Below are 21,771 nucleotides of genomic sequence, written 5' to 3'. Positions count from 1 at the left end.
AGGAAGGAAGGAAGGAAGGAAGGAAGGAAGGAAGGAAGGAAGGAAGGGATATAAAAAAAAGATGCTCACATACATTTAAACTCATTTGAAATTCACTTGGGTATGGCTACAACTGAATTTACCTCTCCAAGAGCAAACTCAGACATTATCTGGAAAAACACTTGACCAACTTCAAAATTTGAAGTGAAACCATTTGTTCCTTATGTTTTACCAAGTATTTTTTGAGATGATCATCAAAGGCAATGAACTAACATAAAAATTATGACATGAACTTCCTACTAACTACATTATTTAGCAATTTCCTTGTTATTTATATGGAAATAAAAAAATGTTTATACAAGGCTCTTAGTGGTTTAGCATAATTAAATATGCAGTAAATATAATGAAATTAAACTTAAGTAGCAGTAAAAAATAAAGTAATAAGCTTTACAGAAACTGAGCCTGAGCAGTCAGCACGTATTTGTTATTGCTTCAGTTCTGTACTTTAGCTTCTATTTTTTTCATATTTTAAGATTTTTTCAGAAGAAATTTTTTGTCTGCTTATTTTGTATAAAAACTGAGTAGCTAAATGAGATATATGAGTGTATCAAAAGGTGTTTTTGCATTTCACATGGAGAACTTAGTTGCACATTGTAGAAAGAAGTACTTGAGCACTCATATTCAGCTTTTACATACAAAATCTCTACGTTTCCACAAACAGTTGTAGAATTCTTCATCTGGAGCTAAAATCTGTAAAACCAGAGCTAAGGAAACCATGATCAATCTTCTGATTTCAGAGGAACTGAGGTCTGAAGGTTACTGAAAGCAGAATGTGGGACTGTAGGTCCTGTCCTGTAATGGGGCGTTCAGTGCCCTAGGAGTGAATTAGGTACACAAACAGGCCCTCATCATAAGAAAATCAACAGCCTTCTTACAGAGGCAGGACACTGGAAGACATGCTGCTGAACCCTGGGCTCTCAACAGCCCTGCGGTCGTTTCTCTTGATCTTCCCTTGAAATTGCCATGTCCTGTTATCCACAACAGGATAAATATGTGCCACCTCTCTGTATACCCTCCATTCCAGCCAGGCAGCAGGAAAAGGAAGACGTTCTTCTCACCCAGTGTTGGCCGTACTACCAGCACTAGGCTAATTAAATGATAGCAGCCTGACAGAACAGATTATACACAATCTCATCATTAATCAGTAGTTATTCTTTCCTGCATCGGAAGTATTCAGTGTAATCTCATGGCCACACAGCCCACTGCGATGGGCACTGAGGAAATGTGTGCTGTAACCCAAGGCAAGTTAAACCAGAGACTCCTGGTTTTTCAGCTCTGGGAACCTGATGAATGAACCTGAGCATCTCACAAAACCCAAGTCCAGTCTGTTTTGTTGTCATCTTTTTTCTTCTTGATCCCTGTGGCCATGGGTTGACTTTATCGTCTTTCAATTTGTTTCTTTACAGGAAAAAAATCTGCCATAGTAATAAAACAGAGTGATTGGATATGGAACTGACAGACATTACCTGTAATCACAGAGGGCTCATCACAGTGGCATCTGCAGGCAGCAGGACATAGGCCACCAGGTAATATCAGTTCATGGAAATGGATGTTGGCCATCTTCTCACCGTGCCAGCTGAACAAAAGTGTGTTGCTAATGGAGGTACTGTGGGTTGCTTCCAAAATGCTGATTGGCAGAATGGCTGCTCCGGTGCAACAGCACATCTGGGTCACTCCTGCATGCTGAGAACTTGTTATGATTCCCAAAACTTTTGGGGATACTGATGATCTGGTGCTGTTTGCTTTGCATTTACTAAGGACTAGCTGTACAATGCAGGGAAAGCATGGGGGGCTTGGCTGTCATCCCTCCTCAGTGAGGAAGACCCCTGCAGAGCCCTGGGCCCCATATCTACCACAGCTGGGTTGTGGAGAACCTCCTCTGCATACTCCCACAGTTACATGACTTTGGACACTTGCTAAAATAGGAATAGGAGGAGAAAGTAAAGAATGATAACACTGCTAGGAAGATGGGAGATGGGAAGATCATCAGCCTCTGAGCTTTAGTCCTTACAGGCATCTCCACTTTGCAACAACTCCCCTCCCCTTCACATAAACCAGATGAAGTGCATCCTTGCTGGGTGAGGCAGCCCCTGGGGGTCTGTGAGGATTTCCTCCACACAGGAGGGATTTTCTGACTGCTCAGGTTGAAATGTCTTCCTGTGTTAACAGCACTGATTGTTAAGTGGCATGTTGCCTACATCCTCTGCCCTGCTTGCAGTCTGCTGGTAGCATGAGAACTGTTCTCTGTCTTTTTGCTTCAGCAGAGAGTGAACTTGGTCCATGTGTGATGCAGGGCACGTCCTGAACCTTGCACTGGTTTCCTTCCCTTCTTCTGCTTGTTGCAGGTGTCCCTTTGTGGTGGGTGCGAGGCAGGCTGAGGGGCAGAGCTCACAAACAGTGCTCAAAGAGACAGCTCATGTCCAGCTACAGATCTGCACAATCACACAGAAAAATGTATGCCATGTCTTACCCGGGAAGAGAATTAAATTAGATCTGTGGCTTTGCTGAACTATCTCAGAATTTCAGCAATAAATTATGAATACTGAATGCTCTTTTGATCCCTTATTTGAAAAGTCCAAATACCACTTTAAAGTCACTGGGCAATGGCTCAGCAGAGCAGCACTCCTGTATCTCAAATGGAAGTGGCCGTGACTACACAGATAACTCAGGAACAAAAGAGAACTCCAAATCATGCTGTTATTTGTAGCCAGATCATCCGAGTTGCTTTGTACAACCACAATCCTCAGATAACAGTAGTGGAGAACAAAAGCAAAAGTTTCTACGCCAAGAGCACAAATATGTCTGTTCTGATTTTCTCTCTCAAGCCGATAAAAAACAAAGGCATCTGTCAGGCCCAGAGCAAAGTTTAACCATTTGAGCACATGCTGTTAGTTTGAATTACTGACTGCAGTAGGGTTCTAGAAATGGAACTACATTAACACTCCTGCACACATATGAAGGCAATCTGGGCTCACCTGGGTCAGGAGGGGCAGCTCTGGGAACCTGGCATGTTGGGGATGTGGGAAGCAAGTAGCAGGAGGCAGAGAGGCAGGCAGAAGGAAATACAATTCCAATCCTATTAGGATTCTTATGAAAGCAATACATTATTGAAAGAAAAAACAGTGTTTTGGACAGTGTTTGAGGCTGGCAATTCACATTCAATCAACACTCCTATGTGGCCACTGAGTTCTTTGGGAGATGGAAAAAAAAAATGCATCCTTACAGCAGAAAGTAAGTTGCAGGCTGAGCAGCAGCATGACCCAGCCCATAGGAAGGGGAAACAGAAAAGCTTGGAGGAGACTTCTTCAAGGGCAAATTGCTCTTCCACCATTTTTTATAACAAAATGTGGAAGTTCTTACAGGAGTACACACAACTTTCCCAATAAATCAGTTCCAGAATATTTGTCAAAGTGAAGTTACAGAGTTAAAAACAACCACCAGAACAAAAAGAGTAACAAACACATCAGTTTAGAGCTACAAGAAGAGAGAACCGATATGTGTTAGGATGAGATGTCATCACTTATTGGTTCCTCAGCAAGGGGGGGTTCCCACGAGTGCTGGAGAAATATCTCACATTCAAAGGTAAAGGGAGGAACAAGGAAGAGATTGAGACAAGGCACCAGGTGAAGAGGGAAGAAAGCACAGCAAATAGGGGTACATTCAGAGGTTGGGCTGATTGCACAGAGGCAGAGGGTCAGTGACTGGTTCGGGTCTGGTTGGAGCCGGGAAGATGCAGGGGGTTCTGCTGGTGGTCTGTGATTGCTGCAGTGCAGGGAGGGACATGCTGCCAAGAGGACTGCTCGTCTTGGGCTGAGGTCAAAGCAAGGAAGGCGCTCAGGCAGAGGAGGAAGAAGGGCAGGGCTTCTGGCCACAGGGGAAGCAAAGGCACAGCTCCAGGTTAAAATATTTCCAGTGGAAAGTAGGAGGACAGTGAAGGAATATCTCTGAGGTGCAGCGGAACTCTTGAAAGTGGCTGAAGGTTGATGAAGGGCATTCGTAAGTTTACTTGGTCAAGAGGACAGGGGCTGGAGAGAAAGATGTCACTAAATATGTTAAACCATGTACAGAGGTAATACATGAAAATCGTCCTTTTATGGAGCTCAGCAAGAGCAGTGTTAGAAGGACACTCAACACATTCAAAGCTGTTTGTGTTGAGAACCAAAGCAAGGGGAGCTTTGGAGGATGAACAGGATATATGGCGGAGATAGGCTGCCCCAGACAACTCCTGAGGTGTCACTTCTGAGGCCATGAGGATAGCTCAGTGACAGTCCCCCTTGCTGTGGGTGTAGTGACATGACAAATGGGTTTCATAAGTTCCTAGGGGTGGGGAAACGTCCACATTCCCACAGTAAAATAAAGGGGTGGGAAAGCAAACATCAGAAATTGTTTAGTAAGGGGTATTTCTGGTTATGAAAAGTGAGCAGGGGGAGTCCCAGGTCTCTTCACAGTCCTTATCTACCTTGCATACAAGAAACTCAAACTCTGTTTGAGTGTATTGTGCCACTGCACATCAGGGGCTTCAGTACATTATCCCAGCCAGACCCATGCAAGTGTGGGTTGGATAGCTTGGAGGATCCCAAACACTGGTCACATACTGGCCATTAATGCCAAAATCACGTCAGCTTAAGGGCCCTTACTCCATGTTCAGTGTCCTTCTAACCTATCTGAAAAATATGCAGTCAGCACTGTGAGTTGAGTGGCTCAGTCAACAAGATGGCCTTTTCTTTGGGTGTCATTTTGTGTACTTAAATCTGACAGCACTTTGCTGATGTGGAAGTGAGAAGGGAGCAACCAGACAGGGGGAAACACAAAGATGATGATTAAAGTTATACAAGATTGGGCCATATTTAATTGTTTGCACTAATGAAAAATATGGTCCTATGTTTAATGCTAATGGAATCCATCATTCATGCATCACTGCCATGGGAACCATTCAATTAACATTAAACATACTTTGATACCAGTAAATGGTACTGGCTGGCAGAGGAAAGTTACAACATGTGTAATTTTGCTCTGTTTTCTCTTACCATGTGTAGGTGTCTGGGTGGCACTGTTTAGTATCAGGTGATTATAATTTTGTTCTTGGTCATCTGAAATTCACAGAAAAAAAAAAAAGATCCCTTTAAGAAACAGCTTAGCAAACCCACTGATCTGCAGATGATAATTACAGCTCACAGCATTCACAGGAAATCTCAGCATGATTAAAGAAAGGAGAAGAAAATGCTTAAGAAAGCAGAAGAGTCTGTTACACAGTTCACTTAAAATTCCAGAAGCAAGAAGAACATGATAATAAGAAACTGCTCCCCTTCTGCTGAGCCTGCAAATTAAAGTAATCTGCAAAGGTAAGAAGCATGTCCAGACAGGGACTAGCAGGCATCAGTGATACCTTCTTGGGAGGGATGGAACCTCAGAGCCCAGCTCCATGCCTTCTCCATCCAACATGGAGCTTTCAGGACATCAGCCCCCACTACGTGGAAAACAGATTCTCCCATTGTGACCACAGCCATCCACAGCAACATCACATGAGTACAGGGAAGGATCAAATTAATAGCTTCATAAATGCAGGCAGAAGGGCTCAACAGCTGCACCTGGGTGGAGCTCTGCCTCTCTGAGAGGATCCCACAGGACCTGATGCATTCTCAGATAAATGCACCGAGCTGAAAAGGAGGAGGGACGGTCGATGGCAGCAGTGCTGGCATGGTCAGTGGTCAATGGCAGCAGTAATTTGCTGCCATCCTTTGGGGTGGAAAACACCGTTCTCTTTTCTCACTGTAACAAAGAAACATTAAGCAAGTGACTGCTGATTAACTTTGGTCATCCTTAGCTTCCAGAAAGCCTTTGATGAGGAATGAAATGTCTTTGTCCAGATCTGTTGGCCTGGTTAGGGTATGTATTAAAGTGTGGTGAGGTGATTTCAAGAAACTTACACCTCATGCTTGATGTAAAGTCGGCTATTCTGAAAAACCTCTCATTGATATTTCATTTCTTCCCCAGGAGGTCTGTTCCGTAAGACCTTGCTTTTAAGGACAATTCCTTCTTCCTGTCTGCCAGGGACATGGAGAAAATCCCTGTTCTTTCTGCAATGGTACTTTGTAACAAAGCTGTTACTGTATGTTCCCTTATTTCTCAAGCTAAATGATGTAATTTCCTTCATGTTTCTCTGTAATGGTGTAATGTTTGCTTTATCTTTGCTTTCAGTCCAGTGTCCTTCTTGCTCCACTGTTGACCTCGGTCCCTCTCAAGTACACAACCTGGGCCATATTTCTGGGTTCAGATCAAGCTTATGATCCTTTATGATTCCTTACTGCTTTTCAAACAGATTGCTTCTTGTTCACATGCTCAGTGTACAAAAGGCATTTTAGTATTTGTTTCAGTCCAATACCTAGCATTTTTCTCCACTTAATCAATTTATTTTCAGTCTATTTCTGCAATTTGTAAAGAATATTTTAAATTCTAATACCATTCTCTAATAGACTCACGGCCATCCAAGCTTCACACCATCTGCAAATTTAATAAGGAAATCTTTTCCACCACAAACAAAAAGACAAAATGCAGAACCACATCCGTTCATCTCTCTGCTGATATTTACTCACCTTCTGTGGTTAGGCAGCCAGGATGACATCTACCTTATAGAAGTTCAGTAGGACCATATTTTTCCCATTTGTCTCACATTACTTTTCCTGAAAGTACTGAAAACCTACAAAAGCCATCATCCCTGATACAACCTATTTCTCCCTTACCGCAGAACATGGTAAATAATAACAGTAATTAAAAGAATATCCTGACATGATGTGTTTCTGAGAAATCCACACTGGCTGCTACTTTATTCCTGTTGGAAACTCATTTCTCTGCACAACATGCTCAGCTCTGTGCACCCTTAAGACTAAAATCAGAGGTTATTTATTCAGATTTCAACCAACTGGGAAGCTTAACTTACATCTCCATCTAGAATACAGGCACTCACTGAATACACCACCAAAGAAGGTCAGAAAAGTTATTAGCCTGGCTACCAATATACAAAGAACAAATCTTGATATGAAGCCAGGGTCACATAGGCACCGAAGTGCCCTCCACTAAGTGGCATGCAGCTCTACCAGGGCGGAATTTCCCTTTTGATCTTCCACTGCTCACTGCTTTTAGCAAGCAAAAAATCCTGCAAGCAAAAAATCCTGCTTTTATTCCAGTTTCTGTTCTCTCAGTTGCCTCATTGCCCTCTAATGTGAAAAATCTTGAATTTTTCTGGAATCCTAACAATCGGACCATCAGAGGTTTAGGATCACCTTGGACTCTTCTTGCCCAGTATTCAGCGAGCACAGCACAGAATGCCATTCGTAATTTCTGCAGTAGGTTTCAACGTGTTCTGGAGTTCAGACATTTTTAGTAACATAATTTTGAAAGACTTTATGTGATGGTGATTCTGACAAATACTTAAAAGGAATAACTGCAGTATTTTTAGTCTCTCTTACCAGAAACACAATATACTTTAGTTCTCAACTGAATCATTTCTCTGTTTTCAACAACTATTAGGTCTTTCAAACTTCTTGGCCAGCGTAAGAAAACAATTTATTATTAGAAAACTCTTCCAAAGGAAGATATTTCTAGCTCATGAGGCTTGTCAATCAGCAACCTGACTATTGTCTTAAAAAATCTAAACAGTTTGTGCTTCTGAAAAAGCTATGGAGAAAGGTCTGGGCCATTATCCGTAGGCTTCAGTCATAATCATAGAATGGCCTGGGTTGAAAAGGACCACAGTGATCATCAGTTCCAACCCCCTGCTATGTGCAGGTTGCCAACCAGCAGACCTGGCTGCCCAGAGCCACATCCAGCCTGGCCTTGAATGCCTGCAGGCATCCACAGCCTCCTTGGGCAGATAATCGGTTCATGACGCTCTCAGGCAGAAATGTATTTTGGGTATTAACCATCTGAGTGGTGTGCAGTCATTACAGCCAGCAGCTGGGGTGCTGAGACAGTCAGATACACAACTTTGGGGCAGTCTCCTCTATGCAGAATTTGTAAGGTCACAAAAGCAGCTGTTTTACACAGTGTAAATCAGGGCTGTCTGTGCCCTGAGAACCACTGCTTTTCTCTTACAGCTTGTTTTCTGCCACTGTGTTCACAGAATCACAGGACTGCAAAGCTGGAGGCACCCCTGGAGGTCATCCAGCCCAACTCCCTTCTCAAAGCTGGATCAAGTTGCCCAACATTTGGACTCTGAGGATCTCCAAGGATGGAGACTTCTTCCAGTGTTCAACCACCCTCACATTAAGAAAGCTTTTTCTTAAGTTTAATCAACACTTTCTGTTTTTCAGTTCGTTATTATTGCCTCTTGTACTATCATCAGGCAACACTGAAAAATATCTGACTTTTTATTTCCCCCATCAGCTATTATACATTGATCAGATCTCTCTGAGCCCTATCTTCTGCAGGCTGAGCAGTTGAGTCTCTCAGTCTCTTCCCATATAACAGATGTTTCAGTCTCTCCAACATCTTTGTGGTCCTTCTCTGGGGCCTCCCAAGGATATCCCTCCCTCTTGTACTGGAGAACCCAGCATCCCAGATGTGTCTCACCACACATCTAGCTAGAGGGGCAGGGTCTCCCACCTCAACCTACTGTCAGTGCTTCTTCTAATGCAGCCCAGGGTGCTGGTGGACTTCTATGCCACAAGAGCCGGATCACATTGCTGGATCATGTTCAGCTTTGTGTCCATTCTGTATTTTATCCATTATGTTATCCATCGTTTATGTATTATTTTAATTATATATATTTTTAATTTATATATATATATAATTTTTATATATATAATATTTTTAATTATATATATAACTTTATTTATAAGATACTAAATCTATTTCTGGGAGGTGCAAACTAGGTAGTGAGTAACGAGCCTGCTCTATTTTTGGTGCCCTCTCCTTGATGTTTGCAGGTGGTAACTTCCTTGAGCATGACTGAATATCTACACAGCCATTTCCCTTCCAAAAGCCTTACAAAGGGAGATGTTTCCCCAGGAGGTCTCCACACTTTCATCTGCTTTGTACAGTAGCCAGTGGTATCTATGCTGGTTCCTGTGGGTTTCAGCCAGGTGTGGTAGGGTTGCAGTCATGCAGGGCAGCTAAGCACAGCAAGGACTTCCAGCTTGGCTATAGCAGAGACAATTTTCAAATCAAGTTGCTGAAAACCTGAAGATACAGATTCTTTGTTCTCTTTGCAGCTCGCACACTGCAGGAGCCAACAGATGAAAGGTTACACGGTGCTGATGGAGATGCTTGTGGGTGTGGAATGTAAGCACGTAAAGCAGTAGCTGACAAAACCTTAGCAAGTAACTGTTCCAGAAGGGAAACAACATTTTTTTTCTTCTCTAGGCACAGGGTGCTCAAGCAGTGACTTGGTCTGGCAACTCCCAGGGCAAGTTGTGTCTTCACTGAGGGCAGTGATTAGAATAGTGAATAGTGATTAGAAACGTGAATAGGAATGACAGCCTTGTGATACAGCTTTCCATCTCACCCCAAATCTCATCCTACTTCTTATTTTTTGCCTTCCCTCCATTTTTTTTTCTTCAAAAATCCCAGGTGCTTTCAGGTTACAGCTTAAGAAATGATGTCCAAAATAGAACCCTGAATTATTGGCATTTTCACATGGCTGAGCTAATCAGGCATCTGAATGCAGTGCTGGTCCGCATTTACAACTTCTGTAGCCTATTGTAAACAGTTTCTAAGCAATAAAATGCTTTAAAATGATGGGTGAGCCTTCCTACACCTCTCCAGGTTTAACAAGATAATGCTGTTAATTGTGAAGTGCCAGCTAGGCAGAAGCATAGCTATTGTAGAGACAAGGATCTGAGTTCAAAGCTATTTACTAGGAAACTGCATTAGAGAAATAAAGAATTCATAGAGCTCTGAATTGCCAGACCACAATGCAAAATTTCTGAGCACAGCTGGAGTAGTTATCAGATACAATAACCAGCAGAAAGAAAGCTGCATTCTACGGGGAGAAAGAAACCTGTGCTCCCACCCAGGGATGTTAAGGGCTTCGTGTCCCTTTGCAAAGGAAATGGATTTGAGTAGTTAGGACAGAGTGAAATGCTGCATCCCGTCAGGTTGTGCCCGTAGTCTACATGTGAATCCCCCAACTGCTGCTCTGGGAAGTGCAACCCACGTGGGGCTGAGGGTTAACTTATGGCAGGAGAAGGGAACGTGGGGTTGGAGGGGTGGGATGCTGGGTCTGTATGGGGGTGGTGGCTGTGTGAGGGGTGGCACAGGCCAAAGGGGGGGCTGGAAAGGCTGAGTCCCTCTGAGAGGGGAAGGAGATGGAGCGTTTAGGGGAAAGAAGAAATCTGCTGGTACTGGCAAGTGCTAGGGGACCTGTCTAGGTAGCTGTGCTGCCTTGCTCAAGTGATCCTTGTGCTGCGGTTGTAGACTCATAGAATGGTTTGGGTTGGAAGGGACCTGTAAGCAGTAAGCTCCCCCAGTCCACCCCCTGCCTTGGGCTGGTTGCCCCCCAGCAGGTCAGGCTGCCCAGGGCTCCATCCAGCCTGGCCTCAGGCACCTCCATGGATGGGCCATCTACCAGATAGGCTGTCAGTCTGTCTGAGAACCCCAAAAGCTCTAATGCTTCTGTATAGGATTTACCTCTAAGAAACTGCATTAACAGACCTCCCCAAAATCCTTTTCTTCAGTGTCTCCAACCAGTGTTTGCAGATGGAGAGGAGGGACCACTCATTTAATAATCCCTCAGATTTCACTGGAAGTGCATATGCATTTTTGAAAAGACAGTCTGGTGTCAGCTGTGGCATCCAGTGATTGATTCGAAGAAACACAAGCAACTTTTCTGCTGTGGATAATAAAACACGAGGCCAGTTTTCCCACCGAATGTGCATAGTGCTTCACGGTCCTGATATTGCAGCTGAGCAACCCTGGCATCTGGACATGGACTGTCTCTGATGCTTCTGGGCAACGTGCTTGGAGCTAATCAGGTGGGCAGTGAGATCAGAGCACCTGGGCCAGTTCTGGGGTGGATGGATGGATGGAAACCATTCTTCTCTTCTCTGAGCTGGCTCTCTCCATCTGCTGAAGTATCACTGAAGGGTCCCCTGTGGTCAGGGGACACAAAATAAACTGTGCTTCAAAGCACAAAACTCTCAGTCAGTGATGAAGAAAACTTTAAATATCCACTAAAGAGTTCCCTCTGCTCTTCTTATCCAGGAGATCTTCTGAAGTAAGGATCTTCTTTGTGCTAGGACTTAACCTTTCCTTTTATACTTTGTTTTAGCTTACTCTAGGGTATATTTTTTCAGTCTCAGGGATTTTGTATGTGTTTATTATTAATAAAAACTAGATTTATTGTGATCTATAATGGAAAAAATAGCAAGTGTCAGAATATGGAAAGAAAATGCTGTATTTTCCAGCCTGTCTTCCCTAATAAAAACTGCAAAGGAAGGATATTTTTAATATATGCCAGCTATAGTGCAGATATACGATGGTTCTGAAAGTCATGCAATATTTTGTGTTAGTTTTGCAGTACTTATTAAGGCATTGGGAACTGCTCTACCACCTTTATTTTACAGGACAAAAGGAATGGGCTCAACAGGAGCTATTCCCTCAGGAAATACACTTTGCCTTCTGCCCCTCTGGTCTTTTCAGCAACTTCAGCATTTGCCTACCTTCAACCCTTTTTTTCCAGCTGAGATTTTCAGCAAAAGAAAGACTAGCAAGCAGTTTATTTTTCAGATGACAAGATAACTGCTCCACGTCTGCATTAATGAAATGAAAATCCCCTTCAAGCCTAATCTTCCAGAGTACTTAAATACTACAAAAGACTTCAGGCTTCAGGAACTGAACGAGATGCAGGCCTCCAAGGCAAGGAAAGAAGCGGACCAAGAGGTGATCATAAGAATGTAAATACCTGTGGCACAAAGCTACCAGTTTTTCACCTGCCTGTCCCCACCGGGCACAGTCTGTTCACAATTTGGTGTCTGGAGGAGAACCTTTGAGCCAACGTCCTTTAACTGCTGCCATGCTGGTCAGGCAAATCCGAGCTGGTCGCCTGTGAGAGGAGAGGAGGCATTGACCCTTTAGTCCAGATCAGACAGGGACGGAGGAGGAAGGCATCTCCCAGCACTGGGGACCAACACATTGAACTGGGGAGGCTGAGCCCTTGGAGCCTCTGTGAGGTCCCAGCCAGCCAGAACTCTGTGGTGCCTTAGCAAGGTGCTGAGCATATGAATGCTAAGCCTAATGATCATTAAATCCCAGCTGTCTTTCACATACCTTAGCCAATAACTAATTACTTGATACCTTTATGCTATGGTTATCCAGCTGGCAGTGTTCTGCACCTGGCTGACAATCCCCAAACAAACTGACACCCAAAAAAGGGACTGTAACAAGGAACACACAAGTCAAAAACCAAAAACAAGCTATGAATAAAGTCAGAATGTCAGTCACCAAAAAGGCTGGAGGTGCCAGATTAAAGGCTGCCCCCAAATCCTTAATTTGATATTCATTATGTCAGGTCTTTGTTCCACCGTTCCAGCCTATTTTTCAACTGTAATCCTGTGACTCATTCATTGAACAGGATGCTCGGGGAATAAGGCAGCTATTCAAGAGTTATTTTAATCCTCATTAAGCAGTGAATGGCCCTGTTCTTTAATATCCCACACCATCCATATACTGCACTGATTACGGAACTGTTATTTTCCGTGCAGGCTTTCCTTTAGCGCTCATCTGAATCTCACAAACAGTTTCCAGGCTCCCACTGAAGGTAGGGTGGGCTCTGTTTTAGCTGAGCCAGACAGCAATTGTACCTGTGTCTGCAAGGTTTTATTACTTGGAGGAACTGGCAGGTCAGATTTTGCAGATTACGCTGGGGATTTTGTAATAGGATTTAGCAAGCATATATCAGATGCTAATTAATCATACCACTTTTGTGGGGCAGGTGCAATCACTTCTGATTTACAGGTGAGGAGAGCAGGGAAGGCAGGTGGAAGCACTTCCATGCAACCACACAGCAGCACAGGGCGGATGGGAATGCTGGGAATGCCCCCTGCCCCCCAGCACAGCACCAGGCTGGAAGCACATCCTGCAAGTTATAGCTGGAGCAGCTCGCAGGTGCTCAGCACTACTGAATATCACGTTGCAGGTGCTGGAGCCTTAAGCAGCAAAAAACCAAGGTAGTGTTGTAAGGCTATGATTAACTGACTCAGCTTCCTCCAGGCCACAGGGCAGAGTCACACCGGCAGAACCCAGCATCCCCTCCTGCCACCCTTCTTGCCTCAGGCAGCATCAGGGCACCAGCTGCCTTAGCAAGGTGAGCACTACATGGCAGAGGCTAACGCCCAGAGCTACCCTGTCCTAGCAGTGCTCAATACAGATATTGCATTTGGGAAAATGAAGACTGTATGAGCTAAGGAATACAGGAAACCTCAACTCCGACATTAGCTACTTGCTGACTTCTTGGTTTTCCACCTTCAGTGGAAGTCTTTCTAAACTTCTCTTTACTGCCTACATGCACATAGAAGGAATGCATACAAGCGCTGGTCTTCCCAGATGGATCTTATTTTGGCGTGATGATGGCACTGTAGTTTCAATTCTTTCTGTCCAAATTTCTGCAGACACTTATAGAATCATAGTATCATAGAATGGTTTGGCTTGGAAGGGATCTTTAGGATCACCCAGTTCCAACACCCTGCTATAGGCAGGGACGCCTCCCTCTAGACCAGGCTGCTCACAGCCTCGTCCAGCCTGGCCTCGAATGTTTCCAGGAAGGGGGCATTCACAGCCTCGCTGGGCAACCTGTTCCAATGTCTCACCAACCTCACAGTAAATCATTTCTTCCTAATATCTAATGTACACCAACCCTCTTCCAGTTTAAAGCCATTTCCCTTTGTCCTGTCACTACGTGCCCCTCACTATTTGGGTTGTATGAGGGATACTGTGGGGAGGATGTGTTGGAAGTGGGTAATTCAAAGGCTGGATGTGGCTGTCCAGTCTGGAGGCTGAAGTGCTTGGACTACCACAGTGATAAGTGATCCTCACGCAGAAAAACAAAGCACATATGGTGATGGTGGCCATATCAGTTCCTTCAAAGTGAAACGTTCCCCATCACTCAGGTTTGCAACAGGTTGGTTTGTGCATGGCAGCCATAACTGCTTCACTGCAATGGGTTTTGGTCATTCATTATTTTAATGCTCCTGGAAGTGGAGACTGAAATGAACAGGAATGAAATCAAGGCAGAGGCAAGTGTGCAGCTGCAGATGGAAAATACTCAGCTGCAATGGGCTTTGAAGTTGACCAGCCCAACTGCTTCAGGGAATGTACGTGACTTACTGGGCTGCCCAAGAACACAACAACAACAGAACACAACAAAAGCTCGAACAAAAACAAGGCCTCGAGAAGGATATTTCCCACTCTTGGCTAAAATGATATTTAAAAAGAACAATGCTATGGTGAAGATAAAGGTTATTCCAAGATCCTAATTTAGAAAACAATAGAGACAATGATACCCCAAAATGGGGAAGTCTGAACTCACTGTTGACTCAGAGTTTCAAATTTCCCTATAGCATTTCACACTTTATTTGCACCGATTTTCTTTGATTTTTGTATATTTGGGGCTGCCTTTTCTTGCATGTTCCAGCATAGATCAGGAGAACAAAGTGAAATGAAAGTGAAGAAACTCAGAGAAAAAGAAAGAGAGCAGGGAGCATCTTTCTGGGACAGAAAACTGCACAGCTGGAGGCAAATCCTCTTGGACTAACTTAGCTGGTGTTGGCAATCAGTGCCTGGGATCTCCTCTGTGTTTGAGAACTTCCCACCAACCCTCTGAACGCAAAGTAATTAGATAAATATGGAGTGGGATTCTCAGAAATCAAGCAGCTGAGCAGGCTGCATGACTAACGTACGGCAGCGATGCACAAACAGCATCTGGGGGAGCAGTCCTGGATGCCAACCTTTGGAAGTATGCAGATCACAGTGAAAACATATGGTCAGAACAGAACAAAATGTGTCCTTTAAAGGGCATTTCTGAAGATGAAGTTGATTTTAGAAGGTATAAATAGTGTGAGTCTCTAAAGCAGGATTAGTTAAATGCAGTCTTATGTGGAATACAGCCAGCTATTACACATTCAGAGTGGAGAGATAATTATGCTAATGCCTTGGGAAGAAACACGTGGTTGTTTTTAACCCCGTGGTATTGGCAGGAAGGAGAAGGAATGGGAACACAAAGTCTTCCCCCTGTTTATCCCTCGTTCATGAGGTATCAAGAGAAACAAAAAGTAAGGATGAAATCCCTGCAGGAAGGGGTGTCCATGTGTCAGTGTTTCTGCTGTGTGAGCAGGGAGCTGAGCCTCAGGAAACAGCCCAAAAGAGCCTGGCTGTCCCATCCTCCTCTCTTTACACAGAAAATACAGAGGATTGAGCAGAAAGCTAAACTCGAGGCCACCTTACTTCTTACACTCCAGGCACAAAAAGAACCTTATATGATTTCCCCTGTAACCAAATGGGGTTTCCTGAGAACGTGTATAGAATCAGAATGGCCTGGGTTGAAATGATCAGTGATCAGTGATCATCTGGTTTCAACTGCTATGTGCAGGTCGCCAACCAGCAGACCAGGCTGCCCAGAGCCACATCCAGCCTGGCCTTGAATGCCTCCAGGGATGGGGCACCCAATGTATGACATGGTCCACTGACACTGTGTCCAGTGGTTTGGGGCCTTCAGTGACTGGGTGGAAAAACAGAAAACCCAAGAGATGGTCTGACACATCCTAGTGCTCTAACTCCTTTGGTTAGGCAGAAGAACAAAGAGCAGTTTGGGGTTATCTCACAGGAGAAGGAAGGTGAGGAGCAGGGGAGTGCAGGTCTGCAGCACCAGGAGGCTGCTGGAGCTCAGCTGCAGCTCTGTGGGGCAGAGAAAGGAGCCTGTGTGGGGGCTGGAAATTCTCAGCACACCTAACTGATGTACCGTAACACTCATGGAATGCAAGGAAAAGGAACTTCTAGCCCCAGAAGCAAAAATCCACTGCATATGAGATTGTCTCCTAATTGTCCAGGCACAGCTGGGACACTAATTAATTCACTTCTGCTATACTTCTAACATATAGAAACCTTACATATAGAAGTTCTATCCATAAGTGAATATGACATTCATACTGGCGACAAGGGAGGAAAACATATCTCTATGGATTGCAAGCAGGGAGCTCCCACTATGCAACCACTTGTTTGTCCAGCCAGCCAGGTGGAAAAGCAGAAGCTCCTTGAGAAAGGTGCTCTTGCTCCAATTGCAGGTGTAAAGTAAGCTCCTTTCCAGCACCTATTACACATATTATACATAAATATATTTTATATGTATGTATATGTAAAACAACCCACTGATTTTAAACACAGAAATTCCCTTGCTGCTCATGTGCCAGCACCTGGACAGCCACATGGGGATTCCTTGTGACATGGCACAGCTCTCTGCTGTGGGCCAGGAGCAGCAACTGGTGGGTCAGGATTTCTTGAAGCCTCTTTCCTCCTTTTGCTGATTTCTGGCATTTTCTGTTCCCTGCTGCAGGACTTGTTTGCATGCTTGTTAACTGCTGAGCATTGCTTGGGGCAGCACTGCACAGACGATTAAGATCCTGATGCAGTCTAACACTGATCATGTTCTTAACTTTAAGCACGCAAGTGAAGTCACAAGCACTAATGAAGTGCTTAAAATGAACCATAGACAGAAGTGCTTCACTGGGGCAAAAAGAGAGTGGCACTGTGTTGAAGAAGAACTAAAAGCTCTCTTTAAATCCATCCCTAACCTAGCAGCAATTAAGCAGGTGGTTAACTTTAAGCATCTGCTTAAGTCTAACTGAAGTCACATTAAACGGTGGCTTTCAAAACAGAACTCTGGTAGTACTATCTCTATATGCCAGCATCAAAATCTCATTTTTTGCTGTTAATCACCTGCTCTATTCTTGCAGTCTTTCCATTCCACCTGATCTGATGTGGGAGAAAGCAATGCGTGCTCTCTAAATAGCTGAGGACAGCTGCATTAGCTCTGACCAGCACTGCTGTGCTCCCCCCATGAACGCAGACCTTTGGATGCATTCTGCACGCCTCTTATTTTAACTTCTTAAAAATAACTGTTCAATTAAATAGCCCTTTTCCATATGTTCTAATTAGAAATTTTCTGCTTGGCCGACTCAAAACCAGCTGAAGTGATGATGAACCACTAATTTTTTTTATTTTTAATTATTGTTTTTGGTGTACTTGTAAGTCGCAGGGAGGTTTAGATGTAGGGAAAATTGGAAGATTAATGTTAAAGGAAAAAGAAATTGTGAAAAATGAGAAGATCTGGATGTGCTTCGGGGAACTTGCCTTCCTCTTTGCAGGAAGGAGATGTAATAAAGCACGTTGTGGCTGACACTGATCTCAGAGAGTGTTGAGTCCACACAGTGCAGAAAACCTGCCTGCATTCCAGTGCACCAAACGTGGCACCAGCTTGGCAACTCGAAAGCTCTTTAAACAATTAATTTGTCTCTATTGACAGTAAGTCACAATACAATCATAGAATCATAGAATTGGCTCAGGTAGGAAAAGACCTTAGGGATCATCAAGTCCAACTGCAACTTGACCATACTACCCAAACTCGAGCAACCCTCTACAAAGAATCATAGAATTGCTCAGGAATATTCACTGTATGTTTAGTTTTGCTCAAATAGGTTTCTTGTCTGGAAATCCTCTGCTGACCACTAAAGGAATACTTTAAAACCACTGTTAATGTTGATCATTAGTTTGTCTTTCCACAACGTTTCTGGGGCACCCCAGTATATCTTTGCATAGAAAATGAGCATTACCTGACACAAAAGCTTTTTTTTTTTTTTTTGGACTATCCCAATTTTAGCAAAAGTGTGGTGCTTTATCACAAGTCCTTAAAGAACCCCAGGTCCTTGAATCATTTCACTAGGTAGGAATGTCATCTGTCCTTTTCATTACAGGGGGCTCCCCACCTCCTCATTAGTGCAGAGGCAGCAGCAGCAAACTGCACCTCCAAGGCCCTGAAGGCAAAAAGATAAAGAAAAGAACTCAACATTTATTTATTTTGAGCCTGTTGTTTTTTTGTGTTTTTTTTTTTTTTTTTTTTTAATACAATCTCAGGTTTGTTTTCAGACCTCGTTTGTGGTTTCAGGAGGGGTCAGCTCTTTGAAAGGATAGATAACAGCAGGACAAGGGGAAATGGTTTGAAGTTGAGGGAGGGAAGATTTAGGTTGGATGTCAGGGGAAGTTCTTTACTATGAGAGTGGTGAGGAGCTGGAACAGCTGCCCAGAGAGGCTGTGGATGCCCCGTCCAACCCTGGAGGTGTCCAAAGCCAGGCTGGATGGGGCCCTGGGCAGCCTGGTCTGGTATTAAATGGAGAGGTTGGTGGCCCTGCATGTGGCAGGGGGCTGGAGATTCGTGATCCTTGAGGTCCCTTCCTACCCAAGCCATTCTATGATTCTATGATTCTATGTTTTCTTTAACACATGGGGTTGTAATACTGAAGCTTCCTCAATAACTTGTGCAGTATTTCCTATACTGAATCCTGGCAATATGACCAGGCATAGTATTCATAGCTCTCTCCTGTAGGTAAAGCAATTTCTATCTCTTTACTCACTCGCTGCCTTCCATGGGAATACTTACATTAGCAAATTTGATGCTTAGCTATGCTTGTTGGAACATAGTTTTATTGATGTTTAATTTTATATCTGCACCATGCTCACCAAGGCCAAGCAAAGCAGTTCTGTAGCCTTATCAACTGGATGTGAGTACACTAACAAGATGGTCTTGCTCCTCCCTCAGCGCTCCCCAATGTACTTCTGCATCTCCTGTGCCTGTGTACAGATGTATCATGGCAGTGTCTAGATGATCTTGCAGGAAATCCTCTACGCTTTTTATGACCAGATCATTTTCCTGATCTCAGTTTCTTCTCAAAGGATGGAGGTAGTGCTGAGCAGCTGGAGGTGGGAATGAGGGTGCAGCTGCCCCTCACAGAGACAAATGTTATTCGTGTCAGACTGAAGGCACTGGGGCATCACGCCAAGTGACTGGCTTGCTTCAGCAGTTCTGGATCAAATGTGAAGCTGCTACAGGAACCAAACTTGCATGAGCAAGTGGCCTGTGTGGTCAGAGTAAAGATCACAACCATATTTCAATAAGAAAAATTATGTTTGTCCAAGCTAGACTGTCTTTTCAAGCCTCCCAACCCCATTCTCTGCAAGAGCTGCAAAATCCTGTAGTTCCGAAGCTGCTGAAGGACTATGCTGTAGCTGGAGGAAATCTGGGCTCAGCTGGACCAAGGCATTTCAGATAAATTAGCACAGCCTGACTGCATCCTTCTGAATGTGGCAAGCCGTCCCGTCTGCAGCCCTTGGGTAAAACAACCCTGAGACGTGGGATGCCAAGTAATTAATTACATTGCTTGTTGTGAGGGCTGTCCTTGTAAAGGGTGGGCAGCAAAGGTGTGAGAAAGGAGTCAAAGAAAATGGGAGGAGAGCTGGAAATACAACTGAAGTCAAGCAAGGTGTGCTGGGAGGGTAGGACTGGGAAAGCCCTGCTCTGTGGTTGCAAAAGCATGACGACCACATTGCCTTCATCCTACAGCACTCACCTAAGAAATGAGCATGCTGAAAGTTAAGGGCTGAATGTAAGTGAAAGCACACCAGGGCAGAGTGATGTGGGCAGACCGGAGCGATGTTTCTGTCCCGATGTCTGTCTCCCCTGTGCTGGTTTGGGATCCTTTCACAGTCTGTGGATGCTTCTCATCTGAGATCCAAAGCAGATTGCCAAGCTGTAGACATGCAGACATCTCTCTTTTACCTTGTTAAATCCAAAAAGCCTCCAGCACTGTGGGGAAATCCCTTACCTGTTTTTCAGACTGAGAATCTGGGAGAAGGAAGAGGAGAAGACCCCAGATAGCACAATGCTTCTTGCAGGATGCCTTTACAGTGTGCAGGACATTTCCCAAAGCAGAACATCTCTTTTCTCTGTTTTACTCTCTATCTGCTTTCCCCCTATGATGCTGTGCTGCTGTCCATATGGACAGCTAAGTTGGAGACAACTTTCCTGCTGGTGGTTTCCTTTCCCAGACCCTTTTCTAGAGCATTTTGGAAGAAGAGATACATTCTCCAAAACCTAACTGGGAAAATTCTACCAAATGCAAACTCAGCTTCATTTCACATGAGCATTTTGCTGTTTCAGATACGGGCTCTCCTCTCCTCACACAGTATTTTTACTTGGTGTTATATTTACTCATTCTGCTTTCTTTCACCCAGGCCACCTCCACCTCCACCTTCTAAATTCAGGAGAACCAGCTCCACTGGAGAAACGCCTCACTTTTGAAGAAGTACTGGAGATCCTTCAGCACATAAAGGAATGAGGGAGCAGAAGGCAAGGCTGAAGCTGCACATGTTGCAGTAAGCGTTGTAAACCCATAGGCTTGGAAAAGCCAGGCTGAGTGGAAGCTGAAATCAGGCATTCCTCAACAACGTGCCTATTTGCAGTTGGCTGCCATAAAACTCACACCTCAGCTGTGATCAGGCGACACATCCTCCCAAGGATTACACAGCTGGAAATGTTTGGGCAGAAATGCAGGATCAGCATCTTTGCAGGGAAAGGGCTGCCCTAGGGATGAGCAAACATCTGCTCCAGGCCTTCCCAAGCTGTGAGTCTCCCCGAGATTCTGTAGGCTGAGCAGCCCCATATCTTCTCTGAGGCCCCCAGCAGCTGGGAAGGGGCTGGGCATCCTGCAGAAAAGCACAGGGGACTCTGTGGGCCACCTTCCCCCTGCAACCCTGCAGAAAGGCAGCTCTGCACCAGGCCTCTGCATCTAGAGGAGAGCAGCCTGTGCCCTGCTGGGCAGGACTGCAGTTTGCAAGGGCTAATGTCACTGCTTTGCCTTTTCCATGGGGACAGTTCGCTGAAAGTCTGATCTCATCTCTCACTGTCCTGCTCAGCCCAGGGACCCCTGTGCCCCCCATCCATTGCCTGTCTGCACTGAGGGGCACTGTGGATGATGGTGTCGGATCACACATCCCTCTATTTTATTAGCTATTTTATACCTCATATCATTAATGACTATTAATTAACAGAAAGAGCCTGGATTCTTGTTGATAATATTAATCTCTTTCTAAGAAAAGCTTCAATTAACTTTTGGCTTCTAAACTTGGCTTGAGTAAATAGATTTATAGATAATACATAAATTTGTCTCTTCACATGCTAATGAGTGTCTCTTGTTTCCTGACGAGCAATAGGGGAGGAGCCGATACAAGATCAAGTGGATCTGATCTGATCCACAGCATGAGGCTCTGAAACTCAATGAGCGAGAGGAAAAAAAGGAGAAAAGTGATGGTGCCTTTAAAGTGAAAGATGGCAGAAAGGAAAGAGTCCAAGTGGCCCAGCACAGATGGGTGCCTCAGGGGTGGCATCCCCCTGGTGCACATGGTGAACGCCAGCACTTCTCTGTGCTGCTTGCAGAGGCAGGCTGAGAGGAATCCTGTGTGCTGGCCTTGGGATTTTTCCTATTTCTTCTTCCTTGGATATTTTGCATTCTGCAAGTGAAGCAATGTATCGTGATTCATTAGCTCCTGACCAGAATGCAAAGGCTGGCTCTGGCAGCAATAAAAGCAGGTGATGAAAACACCATGCATTTGCTGAGATGCTCCCTCCCATGCCATAGCAGTGCAGTGCCAGGCTGCGATGCCGCACTGCCTCCCAGCACTGTGCAGCTCTGCATG

General features: G+C 44.5%; 1 protein-coding gene across 1 annotated transcript in view; it reads right to left on the bottom strand.

The window, feature by feature from the left end:
* The window catches only part of SHISA6 (shisa family member 6), a 215,374-nt gene that overhangs the window by 14,488 nt on the left and 179,115 nt on the right, over positions 1-21,771 (bottom strand). The window contains exon 4 of the mRNA XM_042883938.1: positions 5,067-5,129. Coding sequence (XP_042739872.1) covers positions 5,067-5,129 — 63 coding nt within the window. The remainder of the gene's footprint in view (positions 1-5,066; positions 5,130-21,771) is intronic.

Source organism: Lagopus leucura, unplaced genomic scaffold, assembly GCF_019238085.1.
Source record: "Lagopus leucura isolate 7727_CA_CO unplaced genomic scaffold, USGS_WTPT01 Super-Scaffold_100040, whole genome shotgun sequence".
Taxonomy (NCBI): domain Eukaryota; kingdom Metazoa; phylum Chordata; class Aves; order Galliformes; family Phasianidae; genus Lagopus; species Lagopus leucura.
The sequence above is the reverse complement of the archived record's forward strand: the minus strand, read 5'-3'. Positions and strand labels throughout refer to the sequence as shown.